We start from the raw sequence: 22,782 nt of genomic DNA on the forward strand, positions 1-22,782 counted from the left end.
TTTTTACAGGGATGTTTGCCCCTCCTGCTCTCTTTCTCTCACTTCTGCCCACTCCCCCCCCCCTCCTTGCATCAGTTAAGGCCTCAAACCACAGTTTGGATTTTCCATTATGTTCTGAAATGGTAGTCTGTAATTTCACCTTGTCATTTCCACACAGACACACGCAGCCCCTCTCTTCCTTGTAACACAGTGTGTTGCTAGAAAACGGCGTATTGCTGATAAAATATTGATCGTGGCAGCTTTACGGGGTTGTGAACTCAGCAGGGGCAATGTCCTTTGAAGTTTCTCTGATTTCCTTCAGGATTTTCTTGGGCAAAAAAACTAAGCGGATTCCAGATGCAGAATTGCTCAGCCTGCAAAAAAAAACAAAACCCTACCCCAACTCTTTAAAAAACCTCCACTCTTTTTTTGTGAGAACCCTGCACTGTGAATTCACGTCTGTCTCTTTGCAGAGAGTAATAATGCAAACACAGAGCAAATGCCTATGATAAGAACTGTAGAAAAGGTGGCTGGACATGGTGTATATTATAGTTCACCGCTGTTAATGTCTGTCTCTTGCCACACCTCCTCCCAATTTTATCTACTTCACAAATTAGACCAAATGGAATTGTTGGACAAGTTAACTCTCACCCCACACTCCAATCTGAATACAACTGCATAACAAGTGAGGCTACTCTTAGATGTCCTTTAGGAGGGGGTCAGCAGCTGGAAGTCCATACAGTCTGGTTGTGTCTAATTTTTTTGGGTGGGTGGGACTTAAGATTAATTGCCCCCTCCCCCCCCAAACTAGCTGTTCATTGGAAACTTGTGCTTAGGTGAACGGGGACGGATACATGGTTTTTGTGCCTCCCCACCCATTCAGTTTGTGTGTAGCGTGGTACATCATGTAGCACATCAAACTCTGCCAAGATTCCACGACTCTCCCACATGCAACATGGGCCATGAGCATCTTTGAACCAGGGAGACTGCAAGCGAAGAACCAGCAGATGCTCAGCTGAGCCACATGACTCTTTAACGGTCCAAATTCGCCAAAGGTTTAGTGGCGTTAATAGGCTGAGCACGTTCATCAATAAACCATTTACTCTCCCTTTCCCTCCTGGCAGTCGCTCTGACTAGATCTGACACACAAACACTTAACTACCTTTTTCATCCAAAATCAATGTTGTATTTATCTTCAATGATCTACAAAGAAACCAAATGTTTAAAATTACAAGGCAGGGAAAAGGATATTTGCCGGGTGGGGGTAGGGAGGAAGGAAAGGAAATACAGAGTCAAGAGAAGAAAACATCAGCAGATGTTTGAATTAACTAGAAAGCAGAAACCCAGAATATAAAAATGTGAATACTGGATATATATATTTTTGGCAGGAAGGAAGGAAGGAAGGAAGGAAGGAAGGAAGGAAGGAAGGAAGGAAGGAAGGAAGGGGCACAATGCCCATATATATCCTTAGCAGGATGAGGGGGTTTGGTCTGGTGTAAATACAACTAGGGGCTGCATATGTACTTTCCTTCTCTGATCCAAATCTGTGCAGAGCCCTTCTAAGCAAGGTCAAAAGTTTTCCACTTGGGGGTTCTATCTCCTTGCTCTGTTTTTCCTGCAAATGAAAAATTTGAGGGACTGCAGCTTTTTTTTAAAAAGGGGGGACTCTGTATATGCTCCGTTGAACTGAGCCATAGCAAAATTCACATACGAAAAATAATATTGTAAATCAAATGGTGGCCAAATAAAGCAGCAGCAACACAACTCCAAACGTCCAAGGCCAAACTCACATGGAAACAAGCATTTGACTATGGTCATTGCAAACTACAGGTGAACGTGTCAAGTATCTTAAATTAACCCTTTGGACTTCTTTCCCCCAATGCCTCATATTTTTATAAACCCATAGGGATCCACAGGAGAGAGTGCTTCCTTGCTCACGTGCCTGGCATTGACAAAGGAAGGCAGCCCACTTCCTCCACTCTCTGGCAGGGAAGAGAAGTGGGGCCAAGAGAAAGGGATTTGTCGCATATTGCTGTATCAGTTGTGTCTGTGTAGCAGAAACTTCAGTAATAAGATAACCTGGATCTTTTCCTTACGTTTATTGAACATCCGTGTGTTATGCACACAAAACAAAAATTGAAATTATGATTTAGATAAACACTGTAGGGTTTGTTTTGCGGTAGAACAAGTTTCCTCTTCCCGTAACGACCGCCCTTTTCCTACGAAGAAGCTGCATGCTTACATTGAATGCGTTTGGGGTGGTTTTTCTGGGTATATGTGTGTAGTTTTGTAAATGCTTTTTTGCCTACCCTCACATCAACCAGGACCTGCCTCCAAGTTATTTTGCATAGTTGAAGGTTCTGTGCCATAGTTGGGGTTCTTTGTTTGTTTTTAAAGACAGTGACAATGATGCGTTGGAATAATGTTAACAAATAACCAGAGAGTGGTTCTAAAAACCATTTTTTATAAAGTCTACCTATGTTAAGAATTCAATATTGGTGTACATTTATATTAACAGAATATTTACATATTGTTTTCTTTTTTGTTGTTTAAAACAAGAAGTCAAAAAAAAATTCATTTCTCCATAATATAAGGCAAAACCAAACAATTTTGTACATTATTATTATTATTATTATTATTATTTTAATATATATCTGTAACTTCAGTTCCAAAGTACCAAGAGAAAGTGAGTGGCCTCAATTCGGGAACCTCACAGTGGACTGTACAAAACTACAGTATTTCCATAAATAATACTTTCAGAAACCCTGGGTGTGTATTTTGTATTTACTTAAGGATCTGAGGCCATTAAAATTTAAACTAAAAAAAAAAGCTCTTTATGTAAATAAAGAGCACACAGAATTTAACAAAAAATACAAATTCATTAAAAATGCTTCTCACATTTGGGAAAAAATGTACAAACCTGGTAATATTTTAACTCAGCACAGAAGCAAAAACAAAACGAAGAAATAAAGACCTATATATTAAATTTCAATTTTCAGCAACCATTTGCTTGGAAGGTTCGTAACCTATAACCCTCCCGCTCCCCAATTTTTTATGGAACTGTGCTTAATTTCTACAAATTTTACAGTTAAAAAAAAGTTTACAGCAGTGCATTTTTAAAAGGTCTCTTCCCCCCCTCCCTCTTTTATATTTACAGGTGAGTTTTAAAATTCATCCTGTTTGTTTGTTTGTTTGTTAGGGACTATCGTGCCTCTACTTCTTTGGGGTTCCTAGAAGGAGAATAGTCTCTCGATTCAGAGTTTGTGAGTGGCGTAGTCCGGCGGGGGGAGGACGGTCTTGTACTACTAGCTGGTACCAAAGGGGGCGGGGCACTCAAAGCGGCTGTTGGTGGGTTCCTATTCAAGATTCCATTGTGCATGGCAGCCGAGGGGCTGAGTCTGGGATAATGCATCCCACTGAGATGAGGCATGAAAGATGGCACATGGGCCAGGTGGCTTTCAATAGGGGACGAGTGCAAGTGATGCATCCTGGCACGCTCAAGTTCTTCCCGTAAGTGCAACCTCTCTCTCTCCTCCGCTTGCCTGAGTCGCTCCTGCTCACGCCGCGCTTCAAGAAGATTCTCGTGGTTGTAGTCGTGGGGTTCTCGGTCTCGGTAAGAGCGCTCGTGGTCATAGAACCCAGCGGCGGTGGGGAACCTATGGATGGGATCAGCGCGGAGCTGGAAGTCCATTCGACGGTGCAGGTCCAAGCTCCGGTAGGCATCTCGCAACGGGTCCCTCACGGGGTCCCAGGAGAACCCAGGATGGGGCAGTCGCTCCCTTCCCGGCAACGGATTCATGCCCATTAGAGGGGTCATCATTCTGCTACGATCCAGGACATTCATATTGCTCATCTGATGGACAGCGCCCATGGAGATGGGCATGGTGGCTGCCATTGTATGGGGCAATGGTAACCCATGCAAAGAAGGTGGTGGTGGGTGCTCCACAGTTCTGGAATGCTGTGACGGTTCTGAGCTCACAACCAACACGTCACTGTCCTCCTTGCGCTCCTCTTTGACCTTGATATCGTTCTTGATCTTCTGAAGGTCTGCTGGAAGCTCTGGCTTTCTTTCAATATCCTTGTTCATTAGATTGCTGAGTTTTAAACTCTCGCTCAGTGCAGGTTTGCTATAGGGAGATACGGACTGGATTACTGGCTTTGTGTTGTCCTCTGAGGATCTTTTTTCATGGCTTGGTGGTTCTTTCACTGGGGAGCGGCTCTCTTTGATCTTGTGCTCCACAATTGGAGGAGGATCCCTCAGCCGGTCAGAAATATCTCTCTCCGGTTCTTTAGGCCTTTCTCTTTCACTGAGGCCAACTTGCCTGGTGAGATCACTGGAGGTCTGACTGTTGCTGCGAATGAGGTTGCTAATCTGGTGAGTCACTGGGGCTGAAGCTGGCGAGGATCTATTTGAATGCCTATTTTTATCCAAAAGGTCCCTGCAGGAAAACATATCATATTGTGAATATGTTGCTGTCTTCTAACAATTTTGTGTTATTTTTATGCATCTTTGGTAATACCGTCATTATTGAACAAAAGTATCAGTCATTTCATCATCAGACCGTGGTTCAAATTTCCACTCAGCCGTGAAACTCACTAAGTAACCTCGGACCAGTCACAACCTCTCAACTGAACCTACTTCACAGGGTTGTTGTGAGGATAGAAGGGGGGTGGGGAGAACCGCTGATGCCACCTGGAGCACCTTGGAGGACAGGTGGGATATAAATGTAATAATAAATATGCCACATTGTCTGGAAATGCTGAATGCCAGATGCTTTCAGAAAGATTAACATGGAAAGAATGTCCCTTATGCAACTCTGGATAGATTTAATAGTTATTTGTTTGTCTATTTGGGCTTGGAAGTTTTTCCAATCACCCTTAGGCTACTGCTTCTATCCAATTCTTACAGACCCTTGAGCTTTTTAAAGCCTTCTAACTAATCAAGTGATGCCAGCAATCCATGAACATCTTGTATCGAACAAGCAGATGGTGAACCACAAAACTTTACCTACGTATCCTCAAATACCCTTTCTTACTTGGCATTTAACTTTCATCATTCACTCTGATCACAGCAGTTGAATTTCCTTAGGAAACCCAACTGCTGTGATCAGAGTGAATATGCCAGGTGAGTTATTATGAAATCTGTTTAACTTTACTCTGCCAGTAATATTTTGGTGTTTTGCTGGGTTCCTTTTGAGAAGGATCAAGGCACAGTCGCATCACTGACACTCATGCTTTTAAGACGATATTAAAAGCATGGGTTGCGGGTTCGAGCCCCACATTAGACAAAGAGATTCTTACATTGTAGTGGGTTAGACTGCATGACCCTTGGGGTCCCTTCCATCTCTTAACAATTCTAGGAAATCAGAGAAGTTCCCAACATTTTGCAGGAAAAAAAGAGAAACCCACAAAATTTACATTAAAAACACATACTGGGTAACTATACAAATTATGTGATGCTGTGAATCAGGGCCAAGTGGGTTCCAGCACCAGGATTTTGCAACAGGTTGACTCAAAGGGCAGTGCCTAATTAAGTCCTCAGAAGCCATATAGGAAGTCTGGGCTCTGCGGACCATACGCTTCCTAATGGATCTCATGGGACGAATGTTGGCTATAGTATCAGCAATGCCAAATCAGTATCCAAGGTGTGCTGAAGCAACCAGGTGTTGATGGAGGCAAGAACAGTGGGGAGGCTGAGCCCAGGCACCACAACCATGGGGATCTCAGCTCCACAGGGATCAGATGACTTTCAGGAGAGGACCTGATCAGAAGGATGAAAAGCAAGTTGGCTGGCATATAAACCTTGGGCCAATTTGGGCCAATGGTGCTCCCTTCATAGGTGGAGCATAAGAGGATATCCTAGCTCTCTCTCTCCTTAGTTCCTGGAGGGCCTGGCAGGAGAACATTGCAGCAGCACCCAGGAGACTGCCACCTTCACTCTCCTGACCAGAAACCTTTCAGGAGGAGCTGAGTTGTGCTCACCTGTCTCTTCTTCCACCAGTTCCTATCCTCATGCCTTCTCCCCTCCCTTTACACCCCCTTTACGGCATATGGCAGTGAAACTATTGTAATAACTCACCACATGACTGATTTTTACCTGCAGCAGCTTACTGTGTAGATCGGGCAAATTTTCATTATGTTCTCCAAACGCTTCCTTTTCGATCGATATGATAGCAAGGGGAACTGGCCAATCGGAAAGGTTGCTGTATATCACTGACAGGGAACCTGCCGTCCTCCAGTTGTTACTGGACTCTCAGCTCCCATGCCCATGGGACATGCTGCCTGGGGAATGATGGGAGTTGAAGTCCAGCAGCAACTGGAATACTCAAAGGCCTCGCACCCCTGGCAAATGCGAACTATACACCCCATGATGCTTCCACACCACTTTAAAGGTTGGATTCAGGCTCCTGACTATTAATTACACCATATGAGATTTCTGACGTGGTTCTGCTTAATAACACTCTAAGTGGAACATATCCGTTTACAGAGAGGTATGTTTCACTCTGTCCGATCTGCAGTAGGTGGCCTCCCCTCCTCACCTGTCCTTATCTCTGTCTTCTTTACTTGAAGATATCTCTCTCTTCTCTGACTCCCGGTCTCTGTCGTGATTTGTCACGGAGGAGCTTCGCTCGGAGTCGCCGGGCTTTGGCCACTGCGGAGGTGTTGGGAAGGATGGTGGCGTCCGGTGGAGCCTGTTCCATGGCTCATGGGGGTTGTTGAAGCTCTGGACGTTGGGTCCTTCTTTGTGAGCAAAAATGCTATTGTGACCTAGAATCGGGAGGAAAGGGGAAAAGACTAGGTTAGTTCTCTTTGTATGCCCCTCTTCGAACAAAAGACTTTTTGTCCCAAATAAGTTCTGCACAAGTGCCAATTATGAGCTCAGTTATCCTTTCAAGGCTGGATAATATAAAAAGAGGGAGAGAGAGAGAGAGACACTGAAAAAACAGTAATTAACTGTGGAATGAAATAGTAGCCGTTTAAAGTCTCTGCAGAAAAAAGGCTAACTGCAGATCTGAGTAACTTTGTGGAAGTAATGAGGCTGTTTGCTTTGAAGATAAGAGGTGACTCCCAAATCACCCTGTTTCCCCCGCTGTGATATCCATGGCTCAACTGGCACTGTTTCCCCAGCCACTGAGATTAACTAAGAGGATGCAGCTAGTTAAAAACGATCAGCCACCTGCAGTGGGAAGCAGTGAGTTGAGATCTTTGATTAGGGAATGAACAGGCTGAGCTTGAATGTAGCAAATCTCCTTGGGCAGAAATCAGTCAATCTGATTAGTTCACCAACAATGCTCCTCTACAAAAACTCCCATCAGCAACTGTGTTCCGCGTGTAGCTATCTTTTTTTAAAAAAAGAAAATGGGGGTACTCTTTTTAATTCTAAAAATAACCTCCAGAATGCACTGAGTTCTGTGGTGTGTAAAAGTAATGGAGCGCCATTTTCAAGGCGTACAAGATAATGCAACATTGTTTAAAATTCACATTTTTTTCATTGTGAATCTTTGACTAAATACAAAGCAACAATTTCTAGCAATTTTATACATTATGCAAGAGAATCAATGCATGTTACAGTACTCTTCCCAACCCCACCAACTTCCCTTCTTCCAGTGTAATGCATACCAATCTAGCAGGCTCTCTGTCCAGAAAGGTTGGTTCAGCTTAGTGAATCGTCTTGTATCACCTTTGTATCTCAAGGTGCTACTACAATCTAAATTTGGAATATGCAGATTTGCTCTTTGGAGCACAGAGACAGTTTGAAGGCCATAAATATGTAAGACTGAAATTAAAATATCCTTGCCCATCTTTGTATGTTGCTCTCAATGCAATTAGCAGTTGTAGGTTCCATTTCCCAAGGAACATAGAAGTGTTGTCTAAGGATGGAGATGAATCTGAGTAGCACTAGGTTTTAGTGTGTAAAAAAAATGGGGGACTCAACCATTGCTTGTTTCTTTGTCTCAGCAGTCCTAAGTACACCTCGAAACCTACACAGTGCCTAATAGTACGTAAACAAGTCATTTCCCACAATCCATTTTAAGACTGTGACTAAATGCAGACCCCATAGTGCCAACAAGAAGGCAGATTTCGCTTTCTCCTTGCTGCTTTGCTAAACATCCACCTGAAGGACTATCTTGTTGGTGCAGGACATAAATGCATCAAGCAGTAAATTGCACTGGATTAGCCAATGGAAATGCCCTAAGCTCAGTTGCAGGACACATGCTTCCCATACGAAAGGTCCCAGGTTCAATCTTTGGCATCTCCGTGTCAGGCTGGAAAAACAATCCTGTCTTGAGATCCTGAAGAGCTGCTGTCAGTCAGTGTAGACAATACTAAGATAGATGGACTTCAATAAGCAGATTCCCATGTTCCTGTGATTGCTTCCCATAGAAGTATATTGAAAAAGCTACATAAATAGCCCATCTTGATGTACTTTCCCCCTGTACTTTTATTCATGTGAATAAAACCACTTTGAGGTTTTATTACAATCAAATGGTATATAAATGTTGTGAAATAAATAAACAGTACAAAAAGTCACTGCATGAGCACCAATCATTAGCTGTGATCTGAAACAGGGAAACAGATGCAAAATCAGTGCTTCACATGGATGATTCAAAGAACTGAAAAGTCCAGTGCAGAAGCCATCTGGCTACCTTGATTACTGGGAGGAGGAGGAGAATTTAGCTGTCTATTATCTTTTCTGCCTCCAAATAAAATGACTAGTGTTATTCAAGGTGCTCCTCGTAAGTGTTCAGCTCCGAGAAATGTGTCACAGCACCCATTTTGTGCTCTTTTTCCCTGTTGGATCTGAGCTTGATGTGTTTGAATAAACCCTTTAAAAAAAGAGAAGATGACACATGTATGGTAAAGAGTTAGCATGTCCTCTCTCCAAAATGGCATTTTCAGGGCTCTTTGTGGCGACTTCATGCCTTTAACAAACAGTGAGAGAAGGGGCTCTGAGACACGCGAAGAAGATTAAAGGGATTAAGGTTTTACTGGCCCCTGTTTTCTCTGGAAATAGAGTGCAAGCAACCAAGTATGGTTGCCACTGGGTGGGGGAACAAATTATGGGAAAGCTCCTGCCACAGAGACCTGGAACACTTAGGTGCAGTGTTTTGTTTTGTTCTCAAAAGGAGAATGGAGGTTAGGAAATGAAGGTTTTGCTCTATTTTAAACAAACTACCACCAGCTGCTTTCAATGTGAGCATGTGGTTTTTCTGGAGAGGAGGTTTGTCTACAGAACCCAGCCAGTACTTACTCAGAGTATGACTGCCTAATCCTCCAAAGGCATTGCTGCCTAAGTTCCCAAGGCCGCTGAAGGTGCTTGACCTGCTAAATGGATCTGGAAAGGCAAACAGGGTTTTAGCCGGCATTTAGCCAAGAATGTTGGAGAATGAAATGCACCCCTTTCTCCCCTCCCCCTCTTTATATATATATTTTAATGGTCTGAATCCAAGTAGGATTAGGCCAGACTTTAAGCTGATCCTTCTCACTGCAAGGTTCTTTGCACAGAAAATTCCCAGCGTGTTAAAAATGGAGAAGGGATTTGAGAACTTGCTCTGCAAAACAGGTGCTGGAGTTAAGCTCTGTGCGTGCCAAGCGAGAGGGAAGCTGAAAGTTAACAGCCCAGGAGCCAAAATTGATGGGCGCAGCTACCAAGCTGATACCCGATCCACCTGGAATAGCAACAACAAAATGAAAAGCTGAAAGCTGATTTCTGACGTGGTTGTGATTATTTTTTTAGCAGGGAGGTGGCAGACAGGTAGGAGGAGATGCCAATGCAAGAAACTCAGGCACGCATAAAGTGGCTTTTTGATACATATACTGATCCTCTCTCTTTACCCCTCTGCTTTGGATTATGTAGGCTAACAAATCTTGGGACTTGCTCCCAGGTGAGCATGTCTAGGAGTACAGCCTTCGTTACACTATATAGGCCCAACTATGAAGCTAAAATTTGACATAACCTAGGAACTCCCACACCAAAGAGTTACTGCATTAATTTGACACCTCATTCCCTGGAAATACGTTAGCTATTTTCATCTAACTGTATATTTTATTTGCTTTCCTTGTCCTTTGCCTATGGAACCCACATGTTCTGAGAGCTGCTAAAAAACTCTGCAAAGGGCTGCTTGACCTCAGAGGAAACCATGGGCAAAAACATACTATTTGCTCTAGCAGAACAAATAGGCAGAATATGTGAGTTGTATCCTCTTCTTTTAATGAGTTACTAGCTAAAATGGCACCATGACCTGGACTCCTGATTAAGTGCTCTTTTAAGTTATAAAACGCTACTCATGGACAAGAGTGAGAGTCACAGACACCCAATACCACCCCCACTCCCCACAATGGCATACTATGGGCATGAATATAGTAGCACCTCTTGGTCAACCCTAGAACCCTAAATGGATAGCTCTAATAATGTGTAAAGGATTATATAGGAGTTGAGTTCACACCATCTCAGCAAACTCCATGAGAGACTGCAACCGACTGACTGGTCACTGACTGACTGACCGGGAAGATTTGTGGATGACTCAGATTAGTTTAATTGGTCTAGCAGTGTGGGTTAATTACTGTACTCCATTGCCTGCCCCATACTGGTAACAACTGGAAAAGGCTCATGTGTTGGCTAGCAGTTTTTACCAGTGGCCACTAGCTCAAATCAGAATGAGTCAACACATCTACAAGTGTGAGTTTCTATCTATAACAGAGATGGGTGACTTGCTCAGCACTGAAAACGTTATAGCAAACTTCAAATCACTTGCTCAGATCTGCTTCTTCCAGTATGAGGGCAAGAAAGTGTCTTAAAGAAATCAAGATGAAGATTATCAGAATTCTAACTTGGCAAATTAATACAAGGATGGGTGCAGCCATGGCTTTTTTTCAGTGGCACCTCTCAGGTGGGCACCACTTCCATTATAAGAGAACAAGGGAGGTGTTCAGGGTGAGTTCCGGCACCTCTTTTTCTAGAAAAATAGCACTGGGTGCAGCAATGGCTACTGCCCAGGAGAGTTAAAAACAGGGAGCTCCAAACTGAGAGGCAATATATCTCTGATAACCTGATGCTGGAGACAAAGCAATAATATATGGCTATCCCTGTCATGTCCTGCTTGTGAGATTCTCAGAGATACCTGAGTGGCCAGAGGCTAAAAGGACCTTTTGGTCAAATCTGACAAGGCAATTCTTTGGTTTTTAGTTCATGGTGTGTAGTGAAGAACACGCTCTGGGAGCTTGTGTACAGTCCCTGCATTGCCCACCCTGATCTTCAGCAAACCTCCGGGGGACAATCTAGGGAGCACAAAAAAAGCCATTTGTGCACCAGCTAATATTTGTCTTTGGTGATTTCAAATGTTTTCATTTTTTCCTTGCCAACCCTGTAAAAACTGGAAGATGGCACAATTGAGCTGATTCATCCCTGTTATCAGTCCTGCATGTCCTGTTGGGAGATACAATGCCCGTCTTGTTCTCTCTTCTGTCCTTTAAACATTCGAGTTTTTCCAAGAAAAAAACTCATGGCTCTCTTGTACTGCCTGGCAAATAATAACTGGTAACACTATTATGGAGGATTCTGCAGTTGAAAAGGACACACAACCCAAGTATTCCAGCTTTGGCAGGACAGAAATTGCCTCTCTGGGTTTCTTGGAAACACTGGTGGATCTTCCAATGGTAAATAAATCTGATTTGACATAAAACTGCTATTTCTGAAACTTTTCTCAGATGTATACTGAAGGCAGCCTGAATATCATTGCAGCTTAAGAGGATACTTCTGCCTCTTCCGATTCTCTTATATAAACAGCACCCCCTCCTGTCCGATTTCTTGTGGGGAATGTTGCTTAGGCATTGCCCTTACAAGGTTAAACCTCCTGCTCTGCTTCTATACAATTTTTTAAACAAAAAACATGGCTAATGCGCAGAAAGCCAAGACACATATACAGCATTATTGATAAAAGGTGAAAGAGTTTACTTACACCTACCTGCCAAGTGGTTAGTAGGCAGGAAACTGCTGTGATGAGGCGAAGGGCCGAAAGGAGTGGCGGTTGGGTGGGCAGAACCTGCGGATGCAAGAAAGAAGGGACCATTGTATTTTAAAAATGTCAGCAGAATACCCACAGAAAGAAAAAAGTACCTAATGGGTCAACTCTTGAGTGTTACTAACGTGGGATACAACCCCAAGCCAGCTGTTGCCATGCGTCTGTCTTGAGAGACAATGGAGTGTGCCTCTGAGAGTGAAGTTGGCGACCTCCTCAGGGCACAAGCCTGGGCAGTAGGTATGGAGGTCTTGTGCTGCCCAGACAAGAAGACCTCCTCCTTGGCCTCACTGATGCGGTCCAAAGGAAAGCAGAGTGGCACCATTGTGGCTGCATCAAGTTAAGAACTGGCATATTAGCTGGGTAGGCTGGATCACTTTCTGTGTCTGTATGTGTGCGTGCGCAAGACCCATTGCAACATACACAGACAGACACGGGGCCAGGCCGATGTCATGAAGTGAAGCTTTCATGACAACACTTCACATTTATGTCATGATTTCGTGTGTTCAAAGTGCTTTCACAGCAACCATTGCGGTAGCATTCAATGGTAGACCAGTATCCACATGTGACAAATTGGGGTAAGGTGATTTGGGGCCATGTTGAGCTAACCCATTGTGTGAGTGGAAGCCAGTGCAGCTCCCCAAATCTGTTCCAGTGCATCAGGAGAACCTCCAGAACAGTGTGCTGAGAGGAGAAGGGAGATCATTCCAGCAGGCAAGCAGAAATCTCCTTAATGCTATGTTGAATATAACCCTAGGGCTTGCCTATGGCCACTTTGAATCAGCAGAAACTCCTTCCCTGCTAGCACCATTTTTAAGCCACTCTACTAGTATCATCAGCTCCAGTTGCTGGCTGGCGTAGGGTTCCAGGTTTCGTTTTTGGTATTTTGGTTGCAGAGAAATAGTTGGGAGAAATGATATTTCTGCTAATGCTTCATGTAGCATGGGCCAGGGAAGAAGCATTTTGTGGAAGTTACAAAAATCATGAGAGTAAGGCATTTCTGAGCACAGGTTCTGTTGGCGTGGGATGGGTAAACATGGACTTGGAGGGCCCAGCAACTAAGCATCCCTCAGTTGAGTGATATTTCCTCCTCCTGCTCGACTAGCTGAGAATTCCTGTTTGCCAGGCAGAATTTTACTGGGCTTGAAAAATCCCACAACACCTAACATCCAACAAATCTGAAAAAACTTTGGGTTCTCTCCAATCTATCCTCATCAAGGAGATGGGGTGTGTGTGTGTGTGTGTGTGTGCGCGCGCATACACCCACCCACACCCCATGTATATGTATGTATTTAGCCTTATCATTTACTCATTAATCTGCTTTCCGACACGCAGTGTGTTGTCTCCATTCACAGTCAGCTGCGTGCTGGAGCTCTTTCCACACCCCTCCTGGCTGCCAGAAGGCCATCGTGTAAATCTAGCAGATGTGGGGAAATGCCTTCCAAGATCAAACACAATATTCCTACAGTACATACTGTGTAGTCATGCAAAATGCAGTTTACAGGAGGCCAAAAGAGAAGTTGGGCAGCTCTCACACTGGGAATGGTCATATGTGGGTTTTGTTTTATTATTCTTAATTTATCATATGGTGAGACTTCAAATGAACAGGATCAGGGCACAGGCATTAGTGGAAAAGGGAAGGCTGTTCAAAATGGAGAGGGAAGCACTTTTCTCTTATTCCTGTTGGGAAATGGAGGTGGAATATATATATATATATGGCATGCCTTTCTGCGGCTCCTCTAACACTGCGCTTTGCTATGTGAGGTGAAGCAGGATTTCAACTCAGCAGGAGGAGTGTCAAACCACCACCCTTTTATCAGCATTAGGCAGAATCTGATATGCAAGTTAAAAAGCATGGATGCATAGATGATAAATGGTACATCATGCTCAGTAATCTTTTGGCTCGCTCTCTCTCTCCCCCTCCCTCCTTGCAACTTTTTGAAGTTTATCTACCATCTTGTACTTTGCATTTATTCTGGTCATTTCCATTTCTCTTTCTCTTCTTGGAGATTCCTAAAACAAATGTCGGCAGCAGTTCAGGTAAGTGTGAACAAGTAGCAAGAACTGGAGTAGCATCCCACAAAGTTGTCTCTTTGCACAGACACTTCATCTTCTGCAGTGGACACCCCCCCCCAAAAAAAAATCCCCATCTCAGGAGGGTCTGAACAGAATTGAGGGGGAGGCAGGAGAAGGAGGGGAAACTCCACTGTGCAAAGCATAAGTTGTGTGAATGGGACAACTTTGTTGGATGAAACCCTTTTGACTCTTACAAACAATGGTGACATGCAGAGCAGACCTAGTTATAAACATGTATCTAGCCATTTCAGTAAGATGGAAGCGGTGTAGTCTTGGGCAATTCAAGTAGGCGTGAGATTAAAACGGACTTCTCTGAAACTTGTCATTCTAAATTTTGGAGTGGGAAAGGGAAGGAAGATCAGGTGACCATTTCAGTTTCGTTTGTTTCTTTTAACTACAATAGGCCTGGAGCCTGCTGGATTGGGCCACTTGCAAATGTACTCCAAGCATCCTGTTCTCGGAGTGGCCAACCATATGCCCACAGAAAGTCCGAAAGCAGGATCTGAGTGCAACAGGACTCTTCCCCTCTTGTGATTCTCCACCAAGCGATTACATGTATGTGTGAAAGCTGTAGTTCAGCAGTACAGCACTTGCTTTGCATGCAGAATGTTAGCCTGAAATCCTGGAGATCTAGACAGTCTAACTTGGTATAGGATAATTTCCTATGACCACATTTTTAATTTAGGGTAATCCACTACTGAATGGTCAAGTGTTGTATATGCATCTGTGAATCAGCCCCCAAGCTTGGAGTTAAAAGGCAGAAGAAAAGCAATAGCTAAAAAGGCAGAGATAGCCAACACAGCTTAGCAATGGTAATCAATGGAGATAGAACACATAAAGTTGAACTCCATGATTAATCACCTTGGATTGTTTCATGTTTGTTTTCAGGTGGAAGCAGGACTACAGGTTACCGCTTAGAAATTGGATTACATGTTCTGTTCTATCTGTCTCTGTCTCAAGGAAGTCTCCAGACTTGATAACTTGCATTTTTGTTATTCTTGCAGGAGATTCTGCACAGCTGTGTCTGCACACCAGAGGTGTGAATATCATTTTTTGTGCATTCAGTACAATGCCTGAAATGGATGCACACCAAGGCTGGTGTCCGTTATTGGCCAAGCATCCAAGCTCATATTCTAGAGAGGCAGTCTCTAGCGGCGTGAGACATTCTGGGATATCTAGACTCTACTGTCTGCTCAGGAGCAAGTGGGTTTCATTAGTGAAAAGGAGAAGGTTGGTCTAGGTTTGGACAAAGGAGAAGGCATGTTGCCAAGAGTTCCCTCAAATTGGAGCCAGTTTTGGGTACAAACAGATTTAAGCTGCCTGCCCTACACGCAAGCTTTTCCAGTGGCTGTGTGTTGCAGGTGAAGATAGTTAGGAATGTGCCCTTGATAAGCATTCTGATGAATCTCTGGGTTCCTAGGAACATGATGTGGAAACCACTGGCTCACCATGAAATGACTGAAAAGTGATCGAGTGAATTGGCTCTAAGCAACCAGAAAACGAGTTAAGGAAACTCCAGAGAGAAAAGCTGCCATGGCTAGCGGGACGCGGTGTTATCTATAAACATAGCAACTTGCTCGACTGCTTTGAGACGGATGGAGGCTGTCATCTCTCTAATCCTGTAGGATTTCAGAAGGTGTATAACGGATGGGAGATTTCTTCAAAGGAGACAGCTTACAAACTTGACTACATGGGGCTGATAATAATAAGAATTAAAAAAAAAATAAAAAGAAATCAATCCTTTGGAGAAAGCCAGGGACAATATTGTGGGCTGTCGGGGAGTTATTAAATATAATGTCTGCCAGGCAGCTGAACATTCATCCCAAAGCCAGGTGGGCCTAAGATAACTTAAGTCTTTTTGCAGTAACAAGACAATACAGCAGAAACCATGATTCACCTCAACTATACTCTTGTTCCATAAAGTGACTAGAAAGCCTTAGATACTGTAAAGTAAAAGATTTATTCATCTTTCTATGAGTCACAATGTTTGTTCATCTTGCTCTCCTCCGATAACCAACTTTATTGAGATTTACAGTCCAATCCCTCTTGTGATTAATATACTCACAGGTGGGTTGGGTCATTTATCTGGGACTGAAATAAAGGCTTCCTTTAATCTGTTGCCTATGCTCTGCAACCCTATATATGTTTACTCAAATGTAAGCCCCACTGTATTCAGTGGAGCTTATTTCCTAAGAAGTGTGCTTAGAGCTGAAGCCTTAATAGATCTATTTCTCCGTCAAAGCACCCCAAATTGTGTAACTCCCTTCTCCCTGGAGATATGAATGGGCATCCTCCATATTGTCTTCTCATAACCATCTGAAAATATGTTTACTAATTTAGGCTTCTGGAAGAAATTAACAATCTATGCCATACGATATTCAGAATTCATTGAGACAGTGTCTGTTTTAAGTTTGTATGCCAATTATTCTTATTTTAGGTACAATGTGTGTGAGAGAATTACTTTGATTTGTGAAGTAGGAAAGGATCCAGCCAAACTTGAGTCTGCACAGGCCATTTGGGTGATTGGGCGTTTCAGCCCCAAGGCTTCAATGTTTATAAAACTAGTGGTTTTAAGAGGACGAAAGCTTTCTGACCATGTCTGCACACGTATTAATGATTACTAAATTTTGCACAGAATAAAAGGGAGGGGAAGAGAACAATTAAACACATGTGTCCATACTTATTCAACACTCATTCCTCCTCACCTGTGGTGGAAAAGAGTGGCCGGGCGAGATCTTGAGGATAATGGAACCCTGGGAACACACCAGGGGCAGGAGGTCTGCTGAACAGGTCAAGTTTCCCACCTATCTCTAGCTTGTGGGGATCCAGTTGCATTTGCTGTCAAAGAATACAAAAAAAATCTCATTATACATTTTTCTTTCCTTTACTACAGAGAAAAGGGGAGGGGGGATGAAAGCAGTAAAAGGGCTCATACTTCACGCCTGCGTTAGCACCGCCAGGGAGAGTTAGCCAGAGTGATGGCAGCATCTGTGGTCTCATACTGAGAGTCATGCTCTGACAGTAGCCTCTATGAGGCCATTTCACTCCACAGCTTCTCAGCTGCCTGCCTGCCTCCTCCTCCTCCATGAATAAGTTCTGAAATGAGCTCTTAGCCCCATGGCATTAACTCAGCAGGAGAATGCAATGTGATATGCTGAGTGAGTCGTGCGCCCCTCGGATCAGTCTGCAGCCTCAGCCCAGCACAAACATATTCCACAGGCTGAAAGCTGCAGACAGAACTAACCCTCCAAGAGTTGGATGACAAGAGTCGCATGCTTGGTTGCTTCAGTTCAGTTCACAGAGAGAGACGGAAAAAGACAGAGGCTTGTGGAGGCTATCCCTTTCCTGGGGCAAAGAAAGCGCAGCATGAAAGACTCATGGAAAAGGAAGAGGATGAGGAAAGAATCTGCTCCCTGCATTCAGAGTGCTACACAGCCCCGTTTATTTCAATATGCTTTGAGGACGGAGCTTTCTTTCGCATGCTGATAAAAACTAGCCTAGGACAAAGTGTGCAAAAACAGTGCCCATTTGTTAGGAGGACACTCAGGTGTATCCTTGGAGGTTAAGCAGAAGCTTCATACTTTCCTCATAAGAGATAACAGCTATAAATGACCTATGAAAGGATGGCATATATTCCATGACCGCAGAGAGCATAAGTAATGGAATAATAAACAAAACTTTGCGGGAGCTGAAAGGCTGCTACAAAAAGGAGCAGTCCAACCGCTCTTTTTCCTCTCGCAGGGGTAATCAATATGGTTCCCTCCTGATGTTGCTGTTCTCCAACTCCCATCGGCCTCAGACAGCAAAGCCAATGGAAAGAGACAGTGGGAGCTCCAGTTCACAGCTTCTGGAGGGCACCACACTGGCTACTCCTGGGGTAGGAAAACGAAAAACATGAACTGATGACATTTCACTTCGATTCCCCCTCACTCCACTGACTGTTCTTTACAAGGGTGGGGAAACTCCCAGCACGATGATTATCCTGTCATACAATTTTTATTATACGTTAATTGGGGAGGCGGCAGGGAGAAGGAGCCACGGGGCCACTGTTTTTGACATCTGCTGCACATTGCCTGTAATGTCTAGTTCCACCCAGACTGTCAAGCAAAACTATGTTTGATACTAAGAACTATCTTACACAAAATCAGCATAGTAAGGTATCTACTATTAAAGAGCCTCAGGTGGAGGTCTTGCTCAGCCCAGCCACCTGACAGCATGTAGCTAAAGCTATCAGGAAGTCAAGCTGTGGCACCTCAACCATGCAAAGGAAATGGTTGGGCACTGAGTTATGACTCTGGCTGCTGAACATATTGGTTCCGACACTCCCTTAATATATAAAAGCTAGTGTACCTTAACCACTCCAGCAAGACTGTAAAGCAGGTAATATTGAAGTATGGAAGGTTGTTAGAAAAGCAGATTGAGCCATTTCCAGGCTTATTAGTTGCTGCCAAAGTGTGTGGCTCTTAAATGGTTTCTGCTTAAAATAACGGTATACTCATTGAACCGGATTAACGTGTGCAGTCCAGCTCTATTAAAATGAAGGGATACTTGCCACTTCTGTAACACGTTGTGGACTGGCCACATTTCTGCCTTTTTCCCTGACACTAGTTACTTAGCTACGGCAGTAAATACCTGTGATGGATTAATGAGCAAAGCACAAGGTGGTTGTGGTGATGATAATGAAGAGAGGGGCATAAAAACAAGTAATTTGGCTCTTAAATCAAAGCATCTATTCAAGGCATCTAGAATCCTGTGGTTCTGCAACTCCCAAATACACGTGCCTTGTAAAACTTCTGCAGAAATTAACTCACCACAGAGTGTTAAGCATTTGTATCCGTGGTTGTTGCTAAACCAAGATTTTGAAGCACAGGTAGTGTTGTGGCCGATCTATTGTTTAGTTTCTTCTGTTAGAAGCTAAGAACATCCTCCTGCTAATGGACTTCCCCATTTGCATGGACACTACTTCTGCCTCCCCTATATCACCCAAAATATTCATAACTGCCTCCCAAGAGCTTCACCAAAATTCTGCAACATGGTAATGAAATGTCTATGGCTTTGATTGAGCTTATTGATGCATATTATAAAAGATGTTCTAGCTAGCACACTTTGGGTCTCCGTGTGGAATTTAACTCCCGTCTGACTCAATAAAAACCCCTGTGAGAAGTGGCTTTAGCATCACTGAGATCACTCAAGACTTAAGTGCCTTGAAAACTGACATCTGGAATCTTCCAAGTGCCGGATTCTAAGGGCTTTAGACGAATTGCTTGGGCAAAGGTGAACCATCTATCCCTAACATTCTCACCTCTCCAGTTCCAGTCTCCCCCCATCCCTCCCCTCCACACAATACCGCAAAATAAAAAACCCCAAGCACCTCTGACACAATGACTGTCATTCTACTCGCCTGCTCTATGTTTTGTAAAATGTCCTTCACCGTACCGCTCATTTCACTCTGAACAGGATAACACTCCATATTCCACAGGAGGTACTAGTGCAGAAGGGAAATGATATTAAACACGCGTGTTTCGAACGCCCCCACCGTCCCCACAAGCCTCCCAGCTGATCTCCTTTCGGTATATTTATACCTTTGACTTGTTTTGCTACCAGTCTGCCCTGCCCCACCAGACAAGCACAACCAATTACAGCTCTACGATAGGTGTTAAAAGACAGAAAGGCTTAATTAATTTCACACCTTACAAACAAAAGCTACACTGTGAGAAGCTACTTATTTATAAGGTGGGAGTAGCAGTGGGAACACATCATGTAAGCTGAAAGACTCATCATCTCTGAATAAATATGCTCATTTACCTTTATCTTCTGCTGGTGGTGGTAGATCTGCCAGGCAATCTGTACGTGAACAGCACACCACTTGCCAGGCTTCTGCAAGCAAATGGATTTTAAAAACGGAGGTTTAACTTAAAATACCAGCAATCTGGAGCCATTTTTCCCCCTTGACAATACTCAGCTCGCGAAAAGAGACTAGTCATTCATGATTGTTTTGTGGAAGAATGGAAGCCTTTTTTTGGAGTATTTAAAGAAATATTGTAGTATGCTAAATTTGTGAGCAGGATTTGAACTATGAGCAACAGAAGGAATGAGATTGTACGGTGGTCACGATATAAGAGAGAGAAGATTGAGTGCATCAAGGGGGAGAAATTAAAAACACCACGGAAAACGTAAAAAAAAAATCAAATAAAAATTATGTTTTGGAGTGTATATGTGGTTTTTTTTGAAATTTAATAGAATATAATAATTAAAATGACTAGTCATTCACAGTGCTGGATACTGATTTGGTTTGTATAATTTAGAAATATGCAGTATTGTTTTCCTGTGAGGGAAGATTACTTGTAACAAATTCCTCCTTTGTGGAGCTTGGAGAGCATCAGATCATATGATGCAATCCCACCCTGTTCAAAGATCTGTTAGTGAAGCCTGCTCAGGATATCATGTGTGTTTTGGATGCAAGATTAGCATCCTCAAGGTACAGGGACTTTTTAGGTTAGGTGCCCCTATGGGCTTCATTTACAACCCCCCCCCCCCAATATTTGCCTCCCTTAGGAGACAGGTAAAGCATTTTGTTATTCTCAGGCCTTTGAAAAACAGGCTCCTGCTCATGAAGGACAATCACACCGTTGCTGATCTGTTGAATTTAAAGGGGGGGGGGCAGTATAAAAACCATGGTGCCCTCCTGGATCAGGCCAAAGTTAATTTAGTTCACCATCTTATTTTCATGAGCAGGACATGAAGGCAATCTGTCTGTCACTGTTGTCCCCCCTGGAACTTGTGTTCAGAGGTACAGCCATGATGACTAATCACCATCTCTTCTTCACTCTCAATGGAAAATCCTTTTATTAAGTAAAAGGAAAGAGCATGGATAGGCCTGATAAATATATAAAACAAACATATAAAGAAGCTCCAGTCGGGAGAACCATATTTTATTCTCCCCACAATCCAGAGGATTGCACATGCATTGATTTTTTCATCCTTAATTCATGAAGGAGAAGCCTCCTTTGGATTGCAGGCTCTAAGAAACTGTGTGATTGAAATCATGAAAATTTGTTTAGCACTGCAAATGCTTCATTTACATAATTTATGCAGGTAGCAGAATCTAGCTTTTCCTACTGTAGAATTTGGGCTAACTTGGAAAGTTAAAGCAGAAAGTGAATGCGAGGTACGAATCAAGAGTATTATTTAATCAACTTCAAAGGAAGTGCTAAGACAGATTTATGTCACATGCATGTACATTTTTACATTTACACAAATTATATTTTAAGAAAAGGTAGATTAAAAAAAATCCCTGACAAACCTTACTTACTCGTACTGGAGCCCGATAGGGGTCAGACACCTAAGGAAAAGGTGGAAAAACAGATCAGTCTTGGAAATTCAGTCATAAAGAGGAAAAGGAATTTAATTCGAGAGAATAGATGACAATAAACAGAGAAAATATATCAGAGGAGAATTGTCACAGAGGAAAACCTCCTTTCACTAATTTGCACCGTTAGAATGTGCCAAAGGGTGCCCTGCGGTCTTAGCACTGATGGAAACATGCCTTTATAAAAGCAGCTAGCAAGAATGTGGATTCTTTCAAGTTCAAAGTCAACTACTTGAAGCCATCCAAACTGGCACAACAGTTTGCATTACTGCGTGCACTGGAATAGTGCAGGTGCAACACATTTGGTGAACCCCCTATCCAGTTTGAGAACAAGCAAGACTCAAAACATAAATCTGTTTATGTGGTCCAGTTGGTTCATCTATTTACCCATTAACTTAAAATTCGGGTCTGCTAACCGGATCTGAGGATCCAGTTCTTTCTCCATCTTGCTTTTTTAAAAAAACAAACCAGCAATAATATAACAAAGGGTTTTTTGTTTGCATAATAATAACATTTCCCATTTTTAAGTCATCTGCTCAGGAAAACCTGAGTCTGGGAAGCAATAGCACAGCCAAAGGTTGTGCCATTTCCCCTCTCTTTTTCTGCAGGAAAAATATACATTATAGGCTGAACCTTTAGTTGGAATCAGACAAAGACAGAAGTTTCACGTGCTTTACATACCCCTGGCGTCTTTTGCAGAAGAGTATGGTGTACTGCTCCAGGCCTACTCGCTACGTCAATAGGATTTGAAGTCTGCAATGAAAGGAGAAGACAATAAATAAAAGTTCCACTGCTCCAGCCATGATTTAATGAGACCCTGTTAAAACAGAAAGCTTGTAAATATGCAGAGTTAGTTTAGTTTAGTATGGTAGCTTAGTATGTTTTTGTAGGAAGGGTTTCAGTGAAACGCCTCTCTGATAACTCATACTTGCTATTTGGTGCCTTAGGCCTGGATTTTTAGGCCTCTGTTGTAGCCAGGAGCACCTTTGCACAACCAAGATGGGTTCGCTGGCTATGTCCTTTTCTGGAACCTCCCAGCCTGGCCACAGTGATTCACGCTTTAGTTGACTGTTGTTCAGATTATTGCTAACAGCCTGTGGGACTGCCTCTGAAGAGACGTGGAAACTTCAGCTGGTTCTGAATTCTGAAGCCAGACTTCTTATGGGGTTGGGATATAGGACATGTGTTGTACTAACTCCTTTCATAGAATCATAGAGTTGGAATAGACCACAAGGGCCATCGAGTCCAAACCCTGCCAAGCAGGAAACACCATCAGAGCACTCCTGACATATGGTTGTCAAGCCTCTGCTTAAAGACCTCCAAAGAAGGAGACTCCAC

The 22,782-nt window shown here is 43.2% G+C and overlaps 1 protein-coding gene across 28 annotated transcripts in view; it reads right to left on the reverse strand.

The window, feature by feature from the left end:
• Positions 1-2,063: 2,063 nt before the first annotated feature.
• The window catches only part of FBRSL1 (fibrosin like 1), a 792,934-nt gene continuing 772,215 nt past the window's right edge, over positions 2,064-22,782 (reverse strand). For 15 of the 28 annotated variants that reach the window (XM_077920111.1, XM_077920092.1, XM_077920106.1 and 12 more), the window contains 9 exons: positions 22,126-22,197; positions 21,379-21,417; positions 19,881-19,952; positions 19,477-19,560; positions 16,781-16,913; positions 11,940-12,023; positions 9,233-9,316; positions 6,519-6,747; positions 2,064-4,418 (listed from right to left, as the gene is read on the reverse strand). In XM_077920111.1, coding sequence (XP_077776237.1) covers positions 3,182-4,418; positions 6,519-6,747; positions 9,233-9,316; positions 11,940-12,023; positions 16,781-16,913; positions 19,477-19,560; positions 19,881-19,952; positions 21,379-21,417; positions 22,126-22,197 — 2,034 coding nt within the window. In that variant the 3' untranslated portion in view covers positions 2,064-3,181. The remainder of the gene's footprint in view (positions 4,419-6,518; positions 6,748-9,232; positions 9,317-11,939; positions 12,024-16,780; positions 16,914-19,476; positions 19,561-19,880; positions 19,953-21,378; positions 21,418-22,125; positions 22,198-22,782) is intronic. The other 13 variants (XM_077920105.1, XM_077920110.1, XM_077920116.1 and 10 more) reach the window with 8 other exon arrangements.

This window comes from Podarcis muralis, chromosome 16 (genome assembly GCF_964188315.1).
Source record: "Podarcis muralis chromosome 16, rPodMur119.hap1.1, whole genome shotgun sequence".
NCBI classification, from domain to species: Eukaryota; Metazoa; Chordata; class Lepidosauria; order Squamata; family Lacertidae; genus Podarcis; species Podarcis muralis.